At 38.3% G+C, this 17,713-nt stretch overlaps 1 protein-coding gene across 1 annotated transcript; it reads right to left on the minus strand.

Annotated features, from left to right (window-relative positions):
• Positions 1-4,479: 4,479 nt before the first annotated feature.
• Positions 4,480-17,713, minus strand: LOC119790044 (gastrula zinc finger protein XlCGF8.2DB-like). Its single transcript, XM_038295353.1, has 4 exons — positions 17,687-17,713; positions 11,853-12,149; positions 6,859-7,239; positions 4,480-5,937 (listed from the first exon to the last, which is right to left on the minus strand). Exons 2-4 carry the CDS (start codon positions 11,989-11,991, stop codon positions 5,498-5,500), a joined length of 960 nt encoding a protein of 319 aa, XP_038151281.1. The 5' UTR covers positions 11,992-12,149; positions 17,687-17,713; the 3' UTR covers positions 4,480-5,497.

Consider the following 17,713-nt stretch of genomic DNA (forward strand, 5'->3'; position numbering starts at 1 on the left):
TTATTATTTTTTTAAATATTTTTAATGTCTCAGATTTTAGCTTTCTTTACATATATTCAGTTTCTTAGTTTTAGCTTTCTTTACATATATTCATAATTTTCAGTTTTAGCTTTCTTTACATATACTCATAATTTTAGTTTCTTAGTTTTTTATATTCATAAATTTTCCTTTTTTTATGATATCGATTACACAAGGATAAAATCCTTTTATAATCAAAAGGGTGGACTGTTGTGGGAAAATTTATATCTTTCTCTATTTATATATTAATATTCATATTTACTCACTATAAAAGTTTTCACTCAGTCTGTTTCTCTCTCAAGGCCACACCATTCCCTGCAGAATGTTGTTTGTAGACCAGACATAGCTTCTTCCCATAACAATCCAGATTCTTTCTCAAGGTTTATTCATAACATGTTACTGTTAAGCAAAGTGTGTGTAATTTGTTATGACTCTGACTGCTTTCGATTGTTGTAACTAGGGGGGAACAAACCCTGCCCAGATCAGAACAGAGCAGAATGCTGTGCCATGATGACTGTTCTCTCTTTGCAAAGATTTTAATAAATGTGCCGACTGAGTGAAATCCATCGATCTCCGTTTATTTAACTAGGATGAATAGTTGAATACTTTTTTCCCACGACACCCTTCACAGGTTGATGATTTTGTTGATGGGGTTGCTAGTTCTCTGCGTATTGCCTTAGACAACGCAGCTCCTTTGAAAATGAAAACCGTTAAAAATAGAAAGCTTGCTCCTTGGTTTAATGCAGAGCTGCGTACTTTGAAGCAAAATGCTAGGAAACTGGAGAGAAAATATCGCTCCACAGGCCTGCGAGAGTCCTTCCTAGTCTGGAAAAATGGTTTACTGCTGTATAAGAGGACCCTTTGTAAAGCAAGAGCAGCATACTTCTCCTCATTAATAGAGGAGAATAAGAATAATCCTAGATTTCTTTTTAATACAGTTGCCAAACTCACCCAGAGCCATAGCTCTGTTGAACCATCCATTCCACCTGCTCTTAGCAGCAATGATTTTATGGGATTCTTTATAAATAAGATTGATCTTATTAAAAATAAGATCATAAGCACTCCTCTATCCGCGATTGTACCTGAGGTAGTCATGGAATCTGAACCGGGTTTAGACTGCTTTGATCCAGTTGAACTCTCTGAATTAGCAAAATTATTGTCTTCATCTAAGCCTTCAACTTGTATGTTAGATCCAGTTCCAACCAGGTTATTTAAGGAGGTATTCCCTTTGATCTCCTCCTCCATTTTAGATGTGATTAATCTATCTCTGTTACAGGGATATGTACCTAAAGCTTTTAAGGTTGCTGTAATTAAACCTCTGCTTAAGAAACCGTCTCTTGACCCAGATGACTTGGTCAATTATAGACCTATATCCAATCTTCCTTTCTTATCCAAAATTCTTGAGAAAGTAGTTGCCAAACAAGTTTGCGATCACTTCCACCATAATGAACTTTTTGAAGAGTTTCAGTCTGGCTTTAGAGCTCATCATAGCACTGAAACAGCTCTGGTGAAAGTCACTAATGATATTCTCATGGCCTCAGATAATGGACTTGTATCTGTGCTCGTCCTGTTGGATCTTAGTGCTGCATTTGATACAGTTGACCATAATATTCTTTTAGAAAGACTTGAATATTTTGTTGGAATTAAAGGAACAGCACTAGACTGGTTTAAATCTTATCTATCTGATCGAATTCAGTTTGTTCATGTTAATGATAGATCTTCAACACGCTCAAAGGTTACCTGTGGAGTACCACAGGGATCAGTGCTAGGACCAATTCTCTTTACTTTATACATGCTCCCAATTGGTAGAATTATTAGACAGCATGGGATTAATTTCCACTGTTATGCTGATGATACCCAGCTATATCTGTCTATAAATCCAGATGAAGCTAACCCATTACATAGATTACAGGCATGTCTTGAAGACATAAAAACCTGGATGACTCTTAACTTTCTGCTTCTGAATGCAGACAAAACAGAAGTTATAGTCTTTGGACCAGAGTCTCTGAAAAAGAAACTGATTAGCCAGTCACTTCATTTGGATGGGATTAAACTGATTTCAGATAATAAAGTAAAAAATCTTGGTGTTATTTTTGATCAGGACCTGTCATTTAAATCCCATATCAAAGAGGTTTCTAGAATTTCCTTCTTTCATCTGAGGAACATTGCAAAAATTAGAAATATCCTGTCCAGGGGTGATGCTGAGAAACTAGTCCATGCATTTGTTACTTCAAGGCTGGACTATTGTAATTCTTTACTATCAGGAAGTCCACAAACTGTAGTTAAAAGCCTTCAGCTGATCCAAAATGCTGCAGCCAGAGTTCTAATGAAAATTAAAAAGAGAGATCATATCTCGCCTATCCTGGCTTCTCTTCATTGGCTTCCTGTTAAATCAAGAATAGAATTTAAAATCCTCCTTCTCACATATAAAGCCTTAAATGGCCAAGCTCCATCTTATATGAGAGATCTGATTGTTCGTTATGTTCCTAACAGAGCACTTCGCTCTCAATCTGCAGGTTTACTAGTGGTTCCTAGAATTTCTAAAAGTAGAATGGGAGGCAGATCTTTTAGTTATCAGGCTCCTCTCCTGTGGAACCAACTACCAGTTTTAGTCCGTGAGGCAGACACCCTGTCTACCTTTAAGGCTAGGCTTAAAACTTTCCTTTTTGATAAAGCTTATAGTTAGAGTGGCTCAGGTTATCCTGAGCTATCTCTATAGTTATGCTGCTATAGGCTTAGACTTTTGGAGGACATAGGGACCCCCATTTCATCATTCTGCTTCATTCTCTCTCTGTTCTCCTATTCTGCAGAATCTGTTAGTTCAATCTCTAACCTTCTGCTCTCTCTGCTTTTCCTCAGAGTAGCTTTGCCTCGTCTGTTCCTGTTTGGCTGTGACGTCATCCTGGAAAGAAACATCAGCTGTGCTGCTTCTATCAACACCCTTGTTTATAGATGTTGGAGATCGGCCTGTTTTCCAGTGTGGTCCTGTTTCTCTGACCGTGACTGAGTGGATGTGCTCTCTTCGTCCTCTGGCATGGGAGCTGCCTTGGAGCTCGTCTGCCTGGCTGTGTGTTTCCTGGACGGGCCGCCTTTTACAGCTGCTTTTTGTATCTCTGCTTCTGTCTCCTTGAACCCCAGTCGGCCTCGGCAGATGGCCGCTCACACTGAGCCTGGTTCTGCTGGAGGTTTCTTCCTGTTAAAAGGGAGTTTTTCCTCTCCACTGTCGCTACAAGCATGCTTAGTGTGGGGGATTGTATTTGAGTCAATGAGTCAATGCAATCAACTGGTTTTCCTTAGATAGAAAACTTTGTATCAATTTGACTGTATGATCTGATTGAACTGTAAAGTGCCTTGAGATGACATGTGTTGTGAATTTGGCGCTATATAAATAAACTGAATTGAATTGAATTAATGCTGATGGAGGAGCAACAGGAAAGACTGGAGAAGACAGAAGGTGAATGCCATTAAACTATTTATTTTAGAGCTTTAGTTCGTATGAAAACATCAGAGAAAACATGGAAGAAGATTGTAATTAATATGAAACCATATAAAGAAGCAAATTGTTTCAATCCATGAGGTTTTTATTGCTGCTAATTCATCAGTTTAGAAGTGATTACAATAATTAAAAACATCCACAGCAGAATATATAACATAAAATCAGTTGTATAAAATAGAAAATCTACAGAATCAAGAACAAAACTATTAGAATTAATTCAAAGGAAAATTATACTTTCAAAAATCTCTAAAAAGCAGAAACTTTAAACTTCTAGAGGAGAGTCAGATTTCTTTAATACATTTTTAAAACAAAGGCTTTTTACCGAGTTAAAGCAGGTTCAAACTGATCAGTAAAATAACAGCAACATCATCAATCTTGTTTATCTTTTTAAACAAACATGTTTCATCATTTTAGGACTTAATTTACCTGAACTACAGACTCCAGCCTCTAAACTGAGTTCTTTGATGTCCCGTAGTTTAACCCCATAATCCAGAGCCTTTAAAGGCGGCTGGAGCTACTTTACAACATTAATTAGCTTGTAGCTGACTAACTCTGAGACTGACACACACTTCTATATGTCCCAAATCTTCATCTGAGACTCCTCTATAGATGATCTACTTCATTCTAATATCTATTGACCATAGCTCTAACACTGAGCCAAATAAAGTTGGAGTTTTGGTGGGCCTGGTTTCAACAACACACGTAGCAGGGCTGATTGATGCATTGCTAATGAAAGCCAACAAGACACTGAATTAGCAAAACTCTGATCATTTGCAGCTGAATTCTTAAAAAATCCCCCAGAATAATCAGCAAAACTGAGCAAAGCTCATTAAATCTGTCCTACCTTTGCTTTTATTTTCATCTGAGGATATTTTCATCTGAATGTATGTTTCTGGAATATTTCCAACCAATAGATTATCATTCAGCTAAAAGGTTCTTTTAGCTGAATGATGAATACAAACACCTTTTTTTTGTCAGGGCAACTTTCTTACTAATTTACTCAGGTCCAAAATAATTAACTTTCAAATGTTCACATCCACATATTCACCCAGGACCTGAATATTTACTAGTTTACAATAGAACACCTTATCTGTTCTAGTTTCTATGTAAAAAGAGCTGTTAATTAATGGCTTTCTCAAAACTTTGCTTGAAAAAGACCATTAACCTGTGAGTTTCTCATATAGTGAGGTGAAGGAGTTTCTAGATGGACATTTTCTCACCAGTCAAACATGGAACTAGTGTTCATACCTGTGGCGTCTAACTGTGGAGGAGAATAAATGAGCAGTACGCTGCAGAGAAAGCTGCTAAAGTTGATTGAGGCGACGTGTTTAGCACTGACGAGGGACCACTAGACATCTGTCTATAATGAGAACTACCTCAGCATTAGTGTACACCTCATTGATGCCAGCTGGGAACTGCACTCCTTCACTTTAGGTAGGCCATGTTTTGTCATTTTAAATTTCATTTTACCAAGACACCGCAAATTATTACCACATTATGTTTGCTTCTTGATGATTGCTTTGGTGAATGTGGGTAAAGTTGGATGCTTTTTGAAAATGTTGCTTTCAGTAGTATTATGTGATGCATTCTGGAAACAGGAGATGAGCCCCTGGTCTAATGCACCAGTTCAAAGACTTACTTTTAATTATTATTTAGGTACCACACACATATCATCCTTATCAGATTTTATTCTTATATCTTATTTGTACTCACAATCTAATTTTTCCCCTCTTCTGTAAATTTCTTTCGCACGGCAAGAAAAAAATTTCCCTCAAGGGATTGATAAAGTTATTCTGATTCTGATTCATGAAGCCATTTGGCAGAATTCAAATCAGCCGTTTTAATCTAGATTGATCTAGATTAATTCCAAGACTACAGAAATTAATATATGCCCACCTCAAATATAAATCATTCCACATCATGAATGAATGTCATCTGAATAACCGAATAACCGTCTTGTTTAAAACCCTTGTCACAAATAATTCAGGAGAACAACTTCTCACGTGTGTGAATTCTCATGTGTTTATCAATACTAGATTTCTGAGTGAATATTTTTCCACATGACAGACATTCAAAAGGCTTCTCACGCGTGTGAATTCTCATGTGTTGAGTCAAATTACCTTTTCCAATAAAATTCTTGTTACAAATCGTGCAGGAAAAAGGCTTCTCACCCGTGTGAATTCTGATGTGATGATTAAGACGGGTCTTAGAGGTGAAGCTTTGCCCACAAGATAGACATTCAAAAGGCTTCTCACCTGTGTGAATTTTCATGTGAGAAGTCAAATGACTTTTTCGAGTAAAACTTTTGCTACAAATCGTGCAGGAAAAAGGCCTCTCACCTGTGTGAATTCTGATGTGTGAGTTAAGATTAGATTTCTCAGTGAAGCTTTTTCCACAGGACGGACATTCAAAAGGCCTCTCACCTGTGTGAATTCTCATGTGTTTAGTCAAATGACTTTTGCAAGTGAATTTCTTGTTACAAGATGTACAGGAAAAAGGCTTCTCACCCGTGTGATTTCTCATGTGATGATTAAGACGGGTCTTAGAGGTGAAGCTTTGCCCACAAGATAGACATTCAAAAGGCTTCTCACCTGTGTGAATTCTGATGTGTGAATTAAGATTAGATCTCTCAGTGAAGCTTTTTCCACAGGACGGACATTCAAAAGGCTTCTCACCAGTGTGAATTTTCATGTGAGAAGTCAAATGACTTTTGCAAGTGAATTTCTTGTTACATGTTGTACAGGAAAAAGGCTTCTCACCCGTGTGAATTCTCATATGTTCAGTCAAACCCCTCTTGCAAGTGAATTTCTTGCTACAAATAGAACAGGAAATAGGCCTCTCACCTGTGTGAATTCTGATATGATGATTAAGTATAGATTTCTGTGAGAACATTTTTCCACAGGACAAACATTCAAAAGGCTTCTCACCAGTGTGAATTTTCATGTGAGAAGTCAAATGACTTTTGCAAGTGAATTTCTTGTTACAAGTTGTACAGGAAAAAGGCTTCTCACCCGTGTGAATTCTCATGTGTAGTGTCAAATAACTTTGAGTAAAACTTTTGCTACAAATTGTGCAGGAAAAAGGCTTCTCACCTGTGTGAGTTCTGATGTGTTTATCAAGAGTTGATTTCTCAGTGAAGCTTTTTCCACAGGACAAACATTCAAAAGGCTTCTCACCAGTGTGAATTTTCATGTGACAAGTCAAATGACTTTTGCAAGTGAATTTCTTGTTACAAGTTGTACAGGAAAAAGGCTTCTCACCCGTGTGAATTCTCCTATGTTCAGTCAAACCACTCTTGTAAGTAAATTTCTTGCTACAAATCGAACAGGAAATAGGCCTCTCACCTGTGTGAATTCTGATGTGAAGATTAAGTCTAGATTTCTGTGTGAACATTTTTCCACAGGACAAACATTCATAAATCTTCTGACCAGCTTGATTTCCCATGTCAGCCATTGACTGTTCTTTTTTTAGAAAGTTTTCTCCCCGTGTCAGACATGGGGAAGGTTTCTCTTCAATCTCGTGCTTCAGAACAAGCTGCTCTTCCTGCTCACTTATGGGGAGCTCCATGGTTTCCTCTTTTGTCCAGGGATCTTCTGGCTTTTGCTGCTCTTCTTTTATCTGCAGAGCTTCTGGTTCCTTTTGATCCAAACTGGAATTGCTCTCTTGTCCACAGAGCTGCTGGTCAGAGAAATCCTCCTCTTTTCCAAGATAATCCTGGAGGCGGTCTGAAAGACAAACACAGCAGAAAAACTTTTTATTACAGACTAAAAAAGGACACTTCACTTTATTCTTTTGTTGATCTAACTACATAAAAGCATACGTCAGAGAAAACCTCTTTTCCAACATAATCCTGAAGGTGGTCTGAAAAGAGAAACACAGCAGAAAGACTTTCTATTGGTGGTTAAATAAAGGACACCTCACATAAGAGCACCACACTCTGCCCTTGAGTTTGAGGAGCGAGTGGATCCTGCCAAGAAACCTGAAGATATGAAGTTCATTCTGACCTAAAGTTGTTTCACCACAAAGAATTATTAAAGAAAGTAAAGAATTCACATCCAACACCACAGTGACTGTCTGGCAAATGAGGAAGTAATGAGACACCCTAGCCTCAGCAGCGCTTCCTGTACACCTCTGCCTGAGCTGATCTCCAGTAGAGCCAGAGGGCTGTTTTTGCTCTTGTCTGGGTTCCTCATCACAGAAGAGCAAAGTAACTCAGCCGTATCACTCAAGAGGAGGATACTTGCTGTCACTGCTGCAGAAAAAAACATTTGAGCAAACCAATTGAAGAAACTCCAACAGACAGAATAAAGGAGGGGTCAGATGGTGAAACCATATTAATATTGGTTTTTAAGTTGATATTTTAGCGCCATTGAGACCCTTATCTATGGTCGTGGCTTCTTCATGAACTGCATTGTGCCCACTTCATGCAATTCTGTTCTCTCCATCATCCTTCTCTCCAAAAACAAAGTTTAATTTATTGATTTTTTGACTTTTTAACACGTCTCTTCGTTGACTGGAGCTGTAAACGCCGCAAGGTGACTCCCATGTAGAACTTCAGCACTATGCCACAATCTGGAGACTTGAGCAAGAAACGAGAGGAGGTGGTACACGCTTTCCTGAGACCCGCCCCCTTCTTCTTCTAATTGGCTAATATTGTTCGTTTCAGAGCGCTCCTTTGCTACCATTGGCTGACAAACGCAACAGGGATTTCAATTGTCTTTTCTTATTTTTTTTTATTTACTGTCAATTTATTTTCAAATGATTTTTTTACCCAAGGTAAGGTGACCAGATTTCTGCAATCTAATCTGGGGACATTTCCAGCTCATAGATAAAAACATTTTATGAAAATTAAAATAGGGAATGGGGAAAGAGATGTTTTCATCCATTTTTACATATTTTTTAATATTTAAACTAAAATGAAGTGTGAAATCCAGGAATGTGCCTCTCCTATTTCCTCAGATAAATAATATTAATCAATCAATAGTGTTAATTAGAGACATTTAGTCTCTCCGTCTTCTTCCCTTGTTAGAAATATAACATTGTGTTCAGGAACAGGATAGTTTGCATCAATACAGAGTCTGTGGGAATTTCCCTCTTTTTCCAATTCCAAAAAATTTAAATAAACATTTTTTATATGTATAAAAATGGAAAACATATTTTTTTCTTAACAATGATCACTATAAAATGAAATGGCCTCCAGTTGTTTCTGCTGTATCCTGGACAGCTGCAGTGCATTGGGTCGCCTCCAGCAGCCTGGATTAAATCTGTGTCACTATTAAAAAAGTTACGTCAGATTTTTATATTCAGATTAAGTTACAACCATTAAAACACATCTATAAATCTAGATCATTGTCATGAGCAGCTTGAAGCAGCCACACCAAAAATACATGTTTTGTCATTACACGTATAGATGAATGAAAAATAAGCTTCAGGGCATTAAAATATTGTGTCCTTTAATAAAGTTATAGTGAAACCTAATAGGAGTATATTTTTTACAATCATAAACCTATTTTTTATTCATAGATGCAGCTGTGCTTTTTGTTTTAAATGAGCTCTTATTGTGAAAGGATGTACATTTGTCCCTGTTACAAAAATCCACAACAAAAACTAAATATTTTGGCAGAAACTGCACATGCTGGATGCTGATGGGGATTTTTTTACTATGTCATATTAAATGAAGCGTTCATTTCCACTTGTTTTGCTATGAATTTAATAATAATGTCGCGCATGCTTTCCTCGATCTGGGAGGAAGTCGGAGCGAGACGGGAGGAACAGCGGAGGCTGCAGGCTTTTCTTTGAACAGGAGGTCTGGAGCGCAGCGGAGCGCTGACAGACGGTGTGGGATATCGGGGTAACACAGGGTAGCTGCGTCCAGCCGGCTGTGATAACCAACTTCCTCGTCTATTTTCAAACTGAAGCGCTCTGCTCCTCATCTATACGTTAACAGCTGTTTCTGTTACTATAGTAACAGTTTATATGCAACATTTCCCCTTTATTCATAAAACGGTAAAATCAGGGACATTGGCGGGGACAGCTTTAGCAGGGGACAGGTGGTCCAAAACGGGGACTGTCCCTGGAAATCGGGGATGTCTGGTCACCCTAAGCCACGGGCAATCGCTACCAGCTGAAAATCTGGCTTAGGGCCAGAATACTTTAATCCCTGTACTTTTCTGCAGCTTTCACTATTATTTGGATTTTTTCAGTTTGTGGTCTGAGCGCTATAATTGATCACTTCTACCATGAAAAGTACAAAATCCTTCTTTTTTACAATGAATGAGTCTTCTGCCATTTTGGGACGCTCCTCTAGAGATTTTGCACGGCTCATTTTCACCACTGTTGATTTGGGTCTTTCTGACTGGGATGTTGATTCTTTTTGCAGCATCAGTAAAGTTATTCCGAGCTCTAATTTCACTTTTCTTCTCTCTTCAGATCTTTTGCTCTCTTCACATCCGTGATACGCAGCAGGATGTTCTCCACCACAGTTACAGCATTTCATTTTTACTCCTTTCCCTCATTTTCCATATTTGTCGAGTAATATTCCATATTACTTTGTTATCATTTTGTTTTCCTGTAGAATTTCTAGATTGTTCATCTTAATTGTTCTGTGTTGGACTCCCCCTTTTTTGTTTTTGATTCAACTTTATTCCAATCTTCTTTGTTTTCAGCATTTCCTTCTTCCATCCCACAAGAATCACTTCCTGTTTCCTCGCTACTCAGGACCCAGGACATTTCTCCACAAGGTGCTTAGAAACACTCATCCTTGTGTCGCCCAACAACGCCCCAACAACCTGCACACACATTTATTACAGAAGGCCAAAATAAAAGGGAGGTGCTCTCCAGAAAGCCAGAGCTGCATCCCATTCTGCTCTGATCCAGCTCTTTATCCAGCATTCTGTCTTCGCTGACCTCAGTACAGAGCTAGTTGTAAACCTTCTCTAACTCCTTAGACACAATAAGTAGAGAAAGATTTAAAAGGATGGTAAAAGGACACAATGCTCCTCTTCTGAAGACACAATATGGGTAATGCAGAACATCTTAGAAAAACAGGGTGAAGTTAACATAGATGACATTTTCCATCACATTATTCTCCCAAAGAAATATTGATTTCCATCACAAAACACAGTTTCAATCTTTTCCCTCCCCGGTTTATTTCTGCTTCACTTTAAAGGCTAGAGTGAAAACTAATCCACACTACATTCCTGAGACAAACTTTTTGTTATTCTCATGACAAAGATTCATGCAGTTCAAGCTCCTCCTATTTAATGACTCGGTCTGAGGTGAAGCAACTGTGCATCACTGTGATAAACCTGAAGTCTAAAGCATTTAGATATTATAGAGGATGACAATAGAAATATGATAAAGCCAATTGTTCCTTTTGAACTATTTGAAATGCAGAGACCTGGATGACGACATGTCAACCAGAGGCAGAAGGCTGAAGAAAACTAAAATGTCTGCTCCTGTTTTAGCTGGAATACCTCTATTACTTTAGAAAAATGAGCAAAAGGACACGATTTTTGCCTTTGTGGATGGAGAAGATGTTTGTGTTTTCCTCTCAACCGGATTTGGTAAGAAATTGATTTATCAGTTAACACTGAAACAAATGAAGAATGTGATTGGTCAGCTGCTACTGCTGCTGTGATTGGCTAAAAGCTGGACATGAGAGATGGATACCCAATCAGCTGGAAGAACTGTACTGAATGATCCTCCCTTTTGCTAACAGCCTCTACAGAACGATACCCAGATTCATACGGTGTAGGAACTGAATTTAACTACATGTCAATCTGGTTTATGCCAGGTTAAATATGTGGCCCAGATGCAAAAAATAAAAATAGGCCCTTCCAGGGCTCTTTATTGAATTTCACAAAGCAGAAAAAGCTTTCACAAAACCAAAAGGGAGTTTTAAAAATTCTGCTTTTATCTTGAAATAATATAAACCAGTTTTTAAGCGTCTGAATGGTTTAGATTTTAATGAAGAGCAGATAAATGACACTTAAGGCTGTAATAAAACAGGTGGAATAGCCCTTTAGCTTTTCACTGAACCGGTGTTACGAGAAGAAGAGCATGCCTGCTGAGAATGACCTCACCTGCTGCTCTCTAAGCTCTCACACATTTATGATCAAGTGTCATGAAATGGCCGCTGTTTTAGTGAAGGAGGCCGTGGAGACATTTTATTTTAATGGAGAGAAAAAAAAGAATCAATATGAAAGATAGAGAAAATGAAGCTGACAAAGGATAATGCAGAAGTGCTTTTAAGAGGTTTGTAGGAGGCTTTGATGTACCTATCAAGTCTAGATTTCTTTGTTAACATTTTTCCACAGACATTCATAAATCTTCTTACCTGTGTGAGTTCTCATGTGATCCATTAAATGTTCTTTTTTAAGAAAGTTTTCTCCACATGTCAAACATGGGAAAGGTTTCTCTTCAGTCTCCTGCTTCAGAACAAGCTGCTCTTCCTGCTCACTTATGGGGAGCTCCATGGTTTCCTCTTTAGTCCAGGGATCTTCTGCTTCTTTCTGCTCTTCTTTTATCTGCAGAGCTTCTGGTTCCTCTTGATCCAAACTGGAATTCCTCTCCTGTCCACAGAGCTGCTGGTCAGAGAAATCCTCCTCTTTTCCAATATAATCCTGCAGGCGGTCTGAAAGACAAACACAGCAGAAAGACTTTCTATTGGTGGTTAAATAAAGGACACTTCACATAAAAGCACCAAACTCTGTCCTTGATTTTGAGGAGCGAGTGGATCCTGCCAAGAAACCTGAAGATATGAAGTTCATTCTGGCCTAAAGTTGTTTCCCCACAAAGAATTATTAAAGAAAGTAAAGAATTCACATCCAACACCACAGTGACTGTCTGGCAAATGAGGAAGTAATGAGACACCCTAGCCTCAGCAGCGCTTCCTGTACACCTCTGCCTGGAAGAGACAGACCCCAGCTCAATGTGTCAGAGGCTGAGCTGATTTTAAGTGATTCATGAAATTCTCTGTTCTATCGTATCAAAAAGAAGCATTATGGTTAGAAAGAGAAAAACAGGCCTAAATGATAAAGCCGTCTGGAGCAGCTTCCTCATTTTTTGCTAAAATGTAGCAATCAGCAGGGCTGTTTTTGCTCTTGTCTGGGTTCCTCATCACAGAAGAGCAAAGTAACTCAGCCGTATCACTCAAGAGGAGGATACTTGCTGTCACTGCTGCAGAAAAAAACATTTGACCAAACCAATTGAAGAAACTCCAACAGACAGCATAAAGGAGGGGTCAGATGGTTGAACCATATTTATATTGATTTTTTATTTATATATTTAGCTTGAGTCTTGCTGCTTTCTTTGCTCTGTCAGAGTTTGCTAATAAAAGATCATTACACATTAGCATATGTGTGGAAAGAACATTTCCTGAGTGAATTTCCTGATGGTGTCCTGTAGAGAGGAAAAGCAATGCGTGTGGGTTCTAGAAAATAAAATAGGAGCTTATTAGGGTTTGTCTGAAGCTAAAACCTATTAATCACCCATGGAGCTAATATGGCCACAAAAACACTGATGACCAGTATTCCAAGAGCCATTAGGATCATTTTCATGGCCTCAGATAATGGACTTATATCTGTACTTGTCCTGTTAGATCTCAGTGCTGCATTTGATACAGTTAATAAAATTATTATTTTAGACAGACTTGAATATTTCGTAGGAATTAAAGGAACAGCACTAGACTGGTTTAAATTCTATTTATCTGACAGATTTCAGTTTGTTGGTGTTAATGATAGATCTTCCTCATGCTCAAAGGTTACCTGTGGAGTACCACAGGGATCAGTGCTAGGACCAATTCTCTTTACTTTATATATGCTCCCAATCGGTAGAATTATTAGACAGCATGGGATTAATTTCCACTGTTATGCTGATGATACCCAGCTATATCTGTCTATAATCCAGATGAAGCTAATCCATTACATAGATTACAGGCATGTCTGAAGACATAAAAACCTGGATGACTCTTAACTTTCTGCTTCTGAATGCAGACAAAACAGAAGTTATAGTCTTTGGACCAGAGTCTTTGAAAAAGAAGCTGATTAGCCAGTCACTTCATTTGGATGGGATTAAACTGATTTCAGATAATAAAGTAAAAAATCTTGGTGTTATTTTTGATCAGGACCTGTCATTTAAATCCCATATCAAAGAGGTTTCTAGAATTTCCTTCTTTCATCTGAGGAATATTGCAAAGATTAGAAATCTCCTGTCCAGGGGTGATGCTGAGAAACTAGTCCATGCATTTGTTACTTCAAGGCTGGACTATTGTAATTCTTTACTATCAGGAAGTCCACAAACTGTAGTTAAAAGCCTTCAGCTGATCCAAAATGCTGCAGCCAGAGTTCTGATGAAAATGAAAAAGAGAGATCATATCTCTCCTATCCTGGCTTCTCTTCATTGGCTTCCTGTTAAATCCAGAATAGAATTTAAAATCCTCCTTCTCACATATAAAGCCTTAAATAACCAAGCTCCATCTGATATCAGAGATCTGATTTTATTGTCGGTGAAACATGTCAAGCTGAAAATACCAAAAGGCCTTTTTCTAAAGAGAAATGGAACTAAAGATGTCTGCCATTAAGGTTTTAAGCTCAGACATCAGAAAGGGCATCTTTAAAATATCTTTCTGTTATGTTAGCAGAAAAGGCAGTGCGCATCATAAAGTCCCGCCTCCTGCGCTGTGATTGGTCCATCAAGATCTGGCTGAAGTCAACAGCGGTTTACTATAATTGATTCATAAAGTGAATGTAAAGAAAAAAAGAAAAACTTGCAAGAAGGGCTGTCAGAGTTACAAGATTAATGTGCAAAAATGCAATGTTCTTTAATCTTAATCTAATCTTAAAGCAGGATTAAAGCACTTGCTTTGGTTCTCTGTGGAATTGGTTTGGTTTCCTAAAAAGCTCTGTAGAGACCGGTCCACTGTCCACCTCATCCGCGCTCTGACCAGCTGACCAACCAGAGGTGATCACAGCTGATCTGAGAGGAGAGAAACAGGACCAACCTTTGGATCCTTTAACTGCTGGAGACTAAAGAATAAAAGAGCAATTAACAGCGTCTGTTTACTGGAATTAATAAGCAGAGGATGAACCGACTTTGAGGATGTTGGCTTCTGATAAGAGCTAATGTTTCTCTCCATTAAATTAATACAGCAGCTTCTCTTTTTTCATAGTTTCACTATAAAATACATGTATTGTCTAATAAAGCATACTTTTCATATTTGTATTCTTAAAAAAAAAAAATTTCAGTGGAACTCAATATTTTTAGTCTTGTCCTTTAAGGGCTGATGAAGCTTGATGTATTATATTCGGTGTTTAAAATGAGCCGTCTGTCATAGCGTCTGCAGCTTTACCCTCAGATTCCAGATCCTCCATCCGCTGTGAGTCTGTGTAATAGGGATAATTAGGATCATAAAAAGTTGGTTTGTTCTCTACTTCCTCAATCAGCATCTCTTCATCCATGCCTGCTATAAGAAGTTTCTTTGGAAGTTGTGAGATTCGCTCTTGGAAGTTGTTATGACTGGATTTTATGAAACTTTAAGCCTCTCAGTATAAAATAAATGTTTTGATGGAGATGAGAAATCTGCTTCCTGGTATGTTGAAGTATCAATAATTCTAATCCAACAATTTAATTAAACTGTCTTAATTTTTTGGAATATATAAGAATTGCTCTAATCAATCCATTGTTACTATATTTTAATTTGACAAACCGGATCTTTTCCACGTTCTTTTTCCTGTTTGGTGCGATTGCAAATTTGCATCTTGACCTGGCCGGCTTCCTGCAGACTGGAGGGAAGAAAAAAAATAGCTCTGCTCCGTATTTTGACAGTGAAGGATGGAGAAGACGTACATGGACGGTGACGTTCAGAGGAGTAACGGTGGATGTGGAACCCCCAGATTCCACATACTCTGTCAGCGCTGCGCTCACGTACGTCCTGAGGAGTATTTGTCTGTCATGTTAATCAATGAGAGCTGTTCCACATCCACCGCTACTCCTAAACTCGTCACCGTCTACGTGCGTCTTCTCCGTCCTTCACCATCTAAATATGGAGCCGAGCTATTTTTTGCTCCGCTCCGGCTGGTCCGTCAAGGTCAAGATCCGTAATTACAATCGCACCAAACAGGAAAAAGAACACAGAGAAGATCCAGTTTGTAACGATCGATTGTTAACGACAAATCAGAGCATAATTGTATATATTCCCCAAAACTAATAGTGTTTAAACAAATGATTGGATGCAAATTATTGGTACTTCAACATACCAGGAAGCAGATTTCTCATCTCCATCAAAATATTTATTTTATACAGAGAGGCTTAAAAGTTTCATCAAATCCAGTCACAACAACTTACAGGAGCAAATCTCACAACTTCCAAACAAACTTCTTATCTCAGGCATGGATGAAGAGATGCTGAGTTTGGAAGCAGAGAACAAACATAGTTCATCCAAACCTTGGATGATCCTAGTTATCCCTGTTAGAAAAATCCACAACAAAACGGAAATATTTGGACAGAAACTGAACATATGCTGGATGCTGATGGGGATTTTTTTTATGTCATGTTTAATTAAGCGTTCATCACCGCATATTTTGCTCCTATGAATGTATTAATAATATAGAGCATGCTCTCCTCGAGCTCAGAAGAAGTCTGAGCGGAGCAGGATGGGAGGAACAGCGGAGGCTGCAGGCTTTGCTTTGATCAGGCGGTCTGGAGCGCAGCGGAGAGGAGCGGAGTGCTGATAGAGGATGTGGGATTTCAGGGGAACAGTTCACATTGATTAACATGACAGACAGGGACCCCGCATGACGTCCCTGGGCAAAGCCGAGTTCTGAAGGAGGATGTAGAATCTGGGGGTTTATACTCTGCATGGCTTCCCCCTACACAGAGTAAATCAGTCAGTGAATTATCTTTGTCAAACCCATCTTTAAAACCCTATATTAGTGAGAGCATTGTTGCTATTTTGTAGGCTAACTGTTAAATTTAAGCTTAGCTTTCTAGAAGCTGCGAGTAGAAGCTGAGGAGTTGATCTGAAGAGGGAGAGACGATTACTGCCAGTTCATTCTCAGTGCTCTAATAATAATAATAATGATTATGTACTGATGTCACTCTCTGTTTCTCTGTTCCACATGCTGAGGCTGCACCGCATCACTAAAGTGAAAACAATCAAATTACATTTTAGTAACACAAGAAAGAAAATGTTCTAAACAATTAATTTTAAAGGATTTTACAGCATTCCCTTTACAAATGTGTAAAAACTCAGTTCTAATAAAGAATAAACCTAACAGTTTAGAATGGGTTTATTTGCCTCCAAATGTCTTAAAAGAAAAATCAGATGTTTATTCCTGTGAGGATTATTTTGGGGGGTAGGCTGTGTGGGAGCTGAATTAATCTACATTGATATTAATCTGTTGATAAAAACTTGTTTTTCTTTTCTTTCTACTAATTTACTTCCATGGCTGTTATTGATTCTTTTTTTCTCAAAATTCCCCAAAAATAAATCAAAATGAGATATTTTTATTTATTTATTTAGGAGGGGGGATTAATCCAGATTAATTTATCTATTAATCAAGTAACTATCAGTGATTTTTACACCATGTTGTTTCTGTTAAACTGATGATCAATCAGGTTGTTGTAGTTGTCTAAAAAGCTGTAATAAGCTGTTTAAAGTTCTTGTTTTTAAAGAACATTTGTGTTTGGATCACTGAGAGCAGCTGATAACACCACACTACATGAGGAAGCAGAAAACAAAGCAGCTTCTAACTTTTCATCCCGTTTTAGAGCGACAGTCATTTGTTTCCTGGAGTTTTTCTCCAATCTGTTGATAGTGGTGATATTAATGAGTTCAATCACAGGATGTCTCTAAATGTTTCCATTAGAGAAGCATCGCCAGCAGGAGCTGCTGCTGCTGCCATCATTAACACATCTCCTCTTCTTATTCTAGAAGAAGAAGGAAAACACAGAGAGTGGAAGCCCCAAATAAACCAAGCTTTAGCCAATCACACTGGAAAGGCTGCAATGACCAAACATGATGCAGATTTTAGCCTTTAGTCAACCTCCGCTTTAACCGGAAGTTAGCTTTAGCTTAGCATCTTGATCTCCTCTAAGCCGTTTTCCAATCAGATGAGGCTAATATTCACAATGTGCATCATCAGGGAATCGTTTCTATCAGGTGTTTCCTACCTATCCGGTGTAAGATGATCTGGGGGA

The sequence above is a fragment of the Cyprinodon tularosa genome, unplaced genomic scaffold (genome assembly GCF_016077235.1).
Source record: "Cyprinodon tularosa strain WSP-4 unplaced genomic scaffold, ASM1607723v1 ctg353, whole genome shotgun sequence".
NCBI lineage: Eukaryota > Metazoa > Chordata > Actinopteri > Cyprinodontiformes > Cyprinodontidae > Cyprinodon > Cyprinodon tularosa.

Excerpts from the sequence above, each read along its gene's own strand:
- LOC119790044 (XM_038295353.1), bottom strand. The coding sequence starts at position 11,991 with ATGGAGCTCCCCATAAGTGAGCAGGAAGAGCAGCTTGTTCTGAAGCAG. Across the intron at positions 7,240-11,852 it reads TCACATGAGAACTCACACAG|ACCGCCTCCAGGATTATCTT; the intron begins GTAAGAAGATTT and ends TTTGTCTTTCAG. Across the intron at positions 5,938-6,858 it reads TCACATCAGAATTCACACAG|GTGAGAGGCCTTTTGAATGT; the intron begins GTGAGAGGCCTA and ends GAATTCACACAG.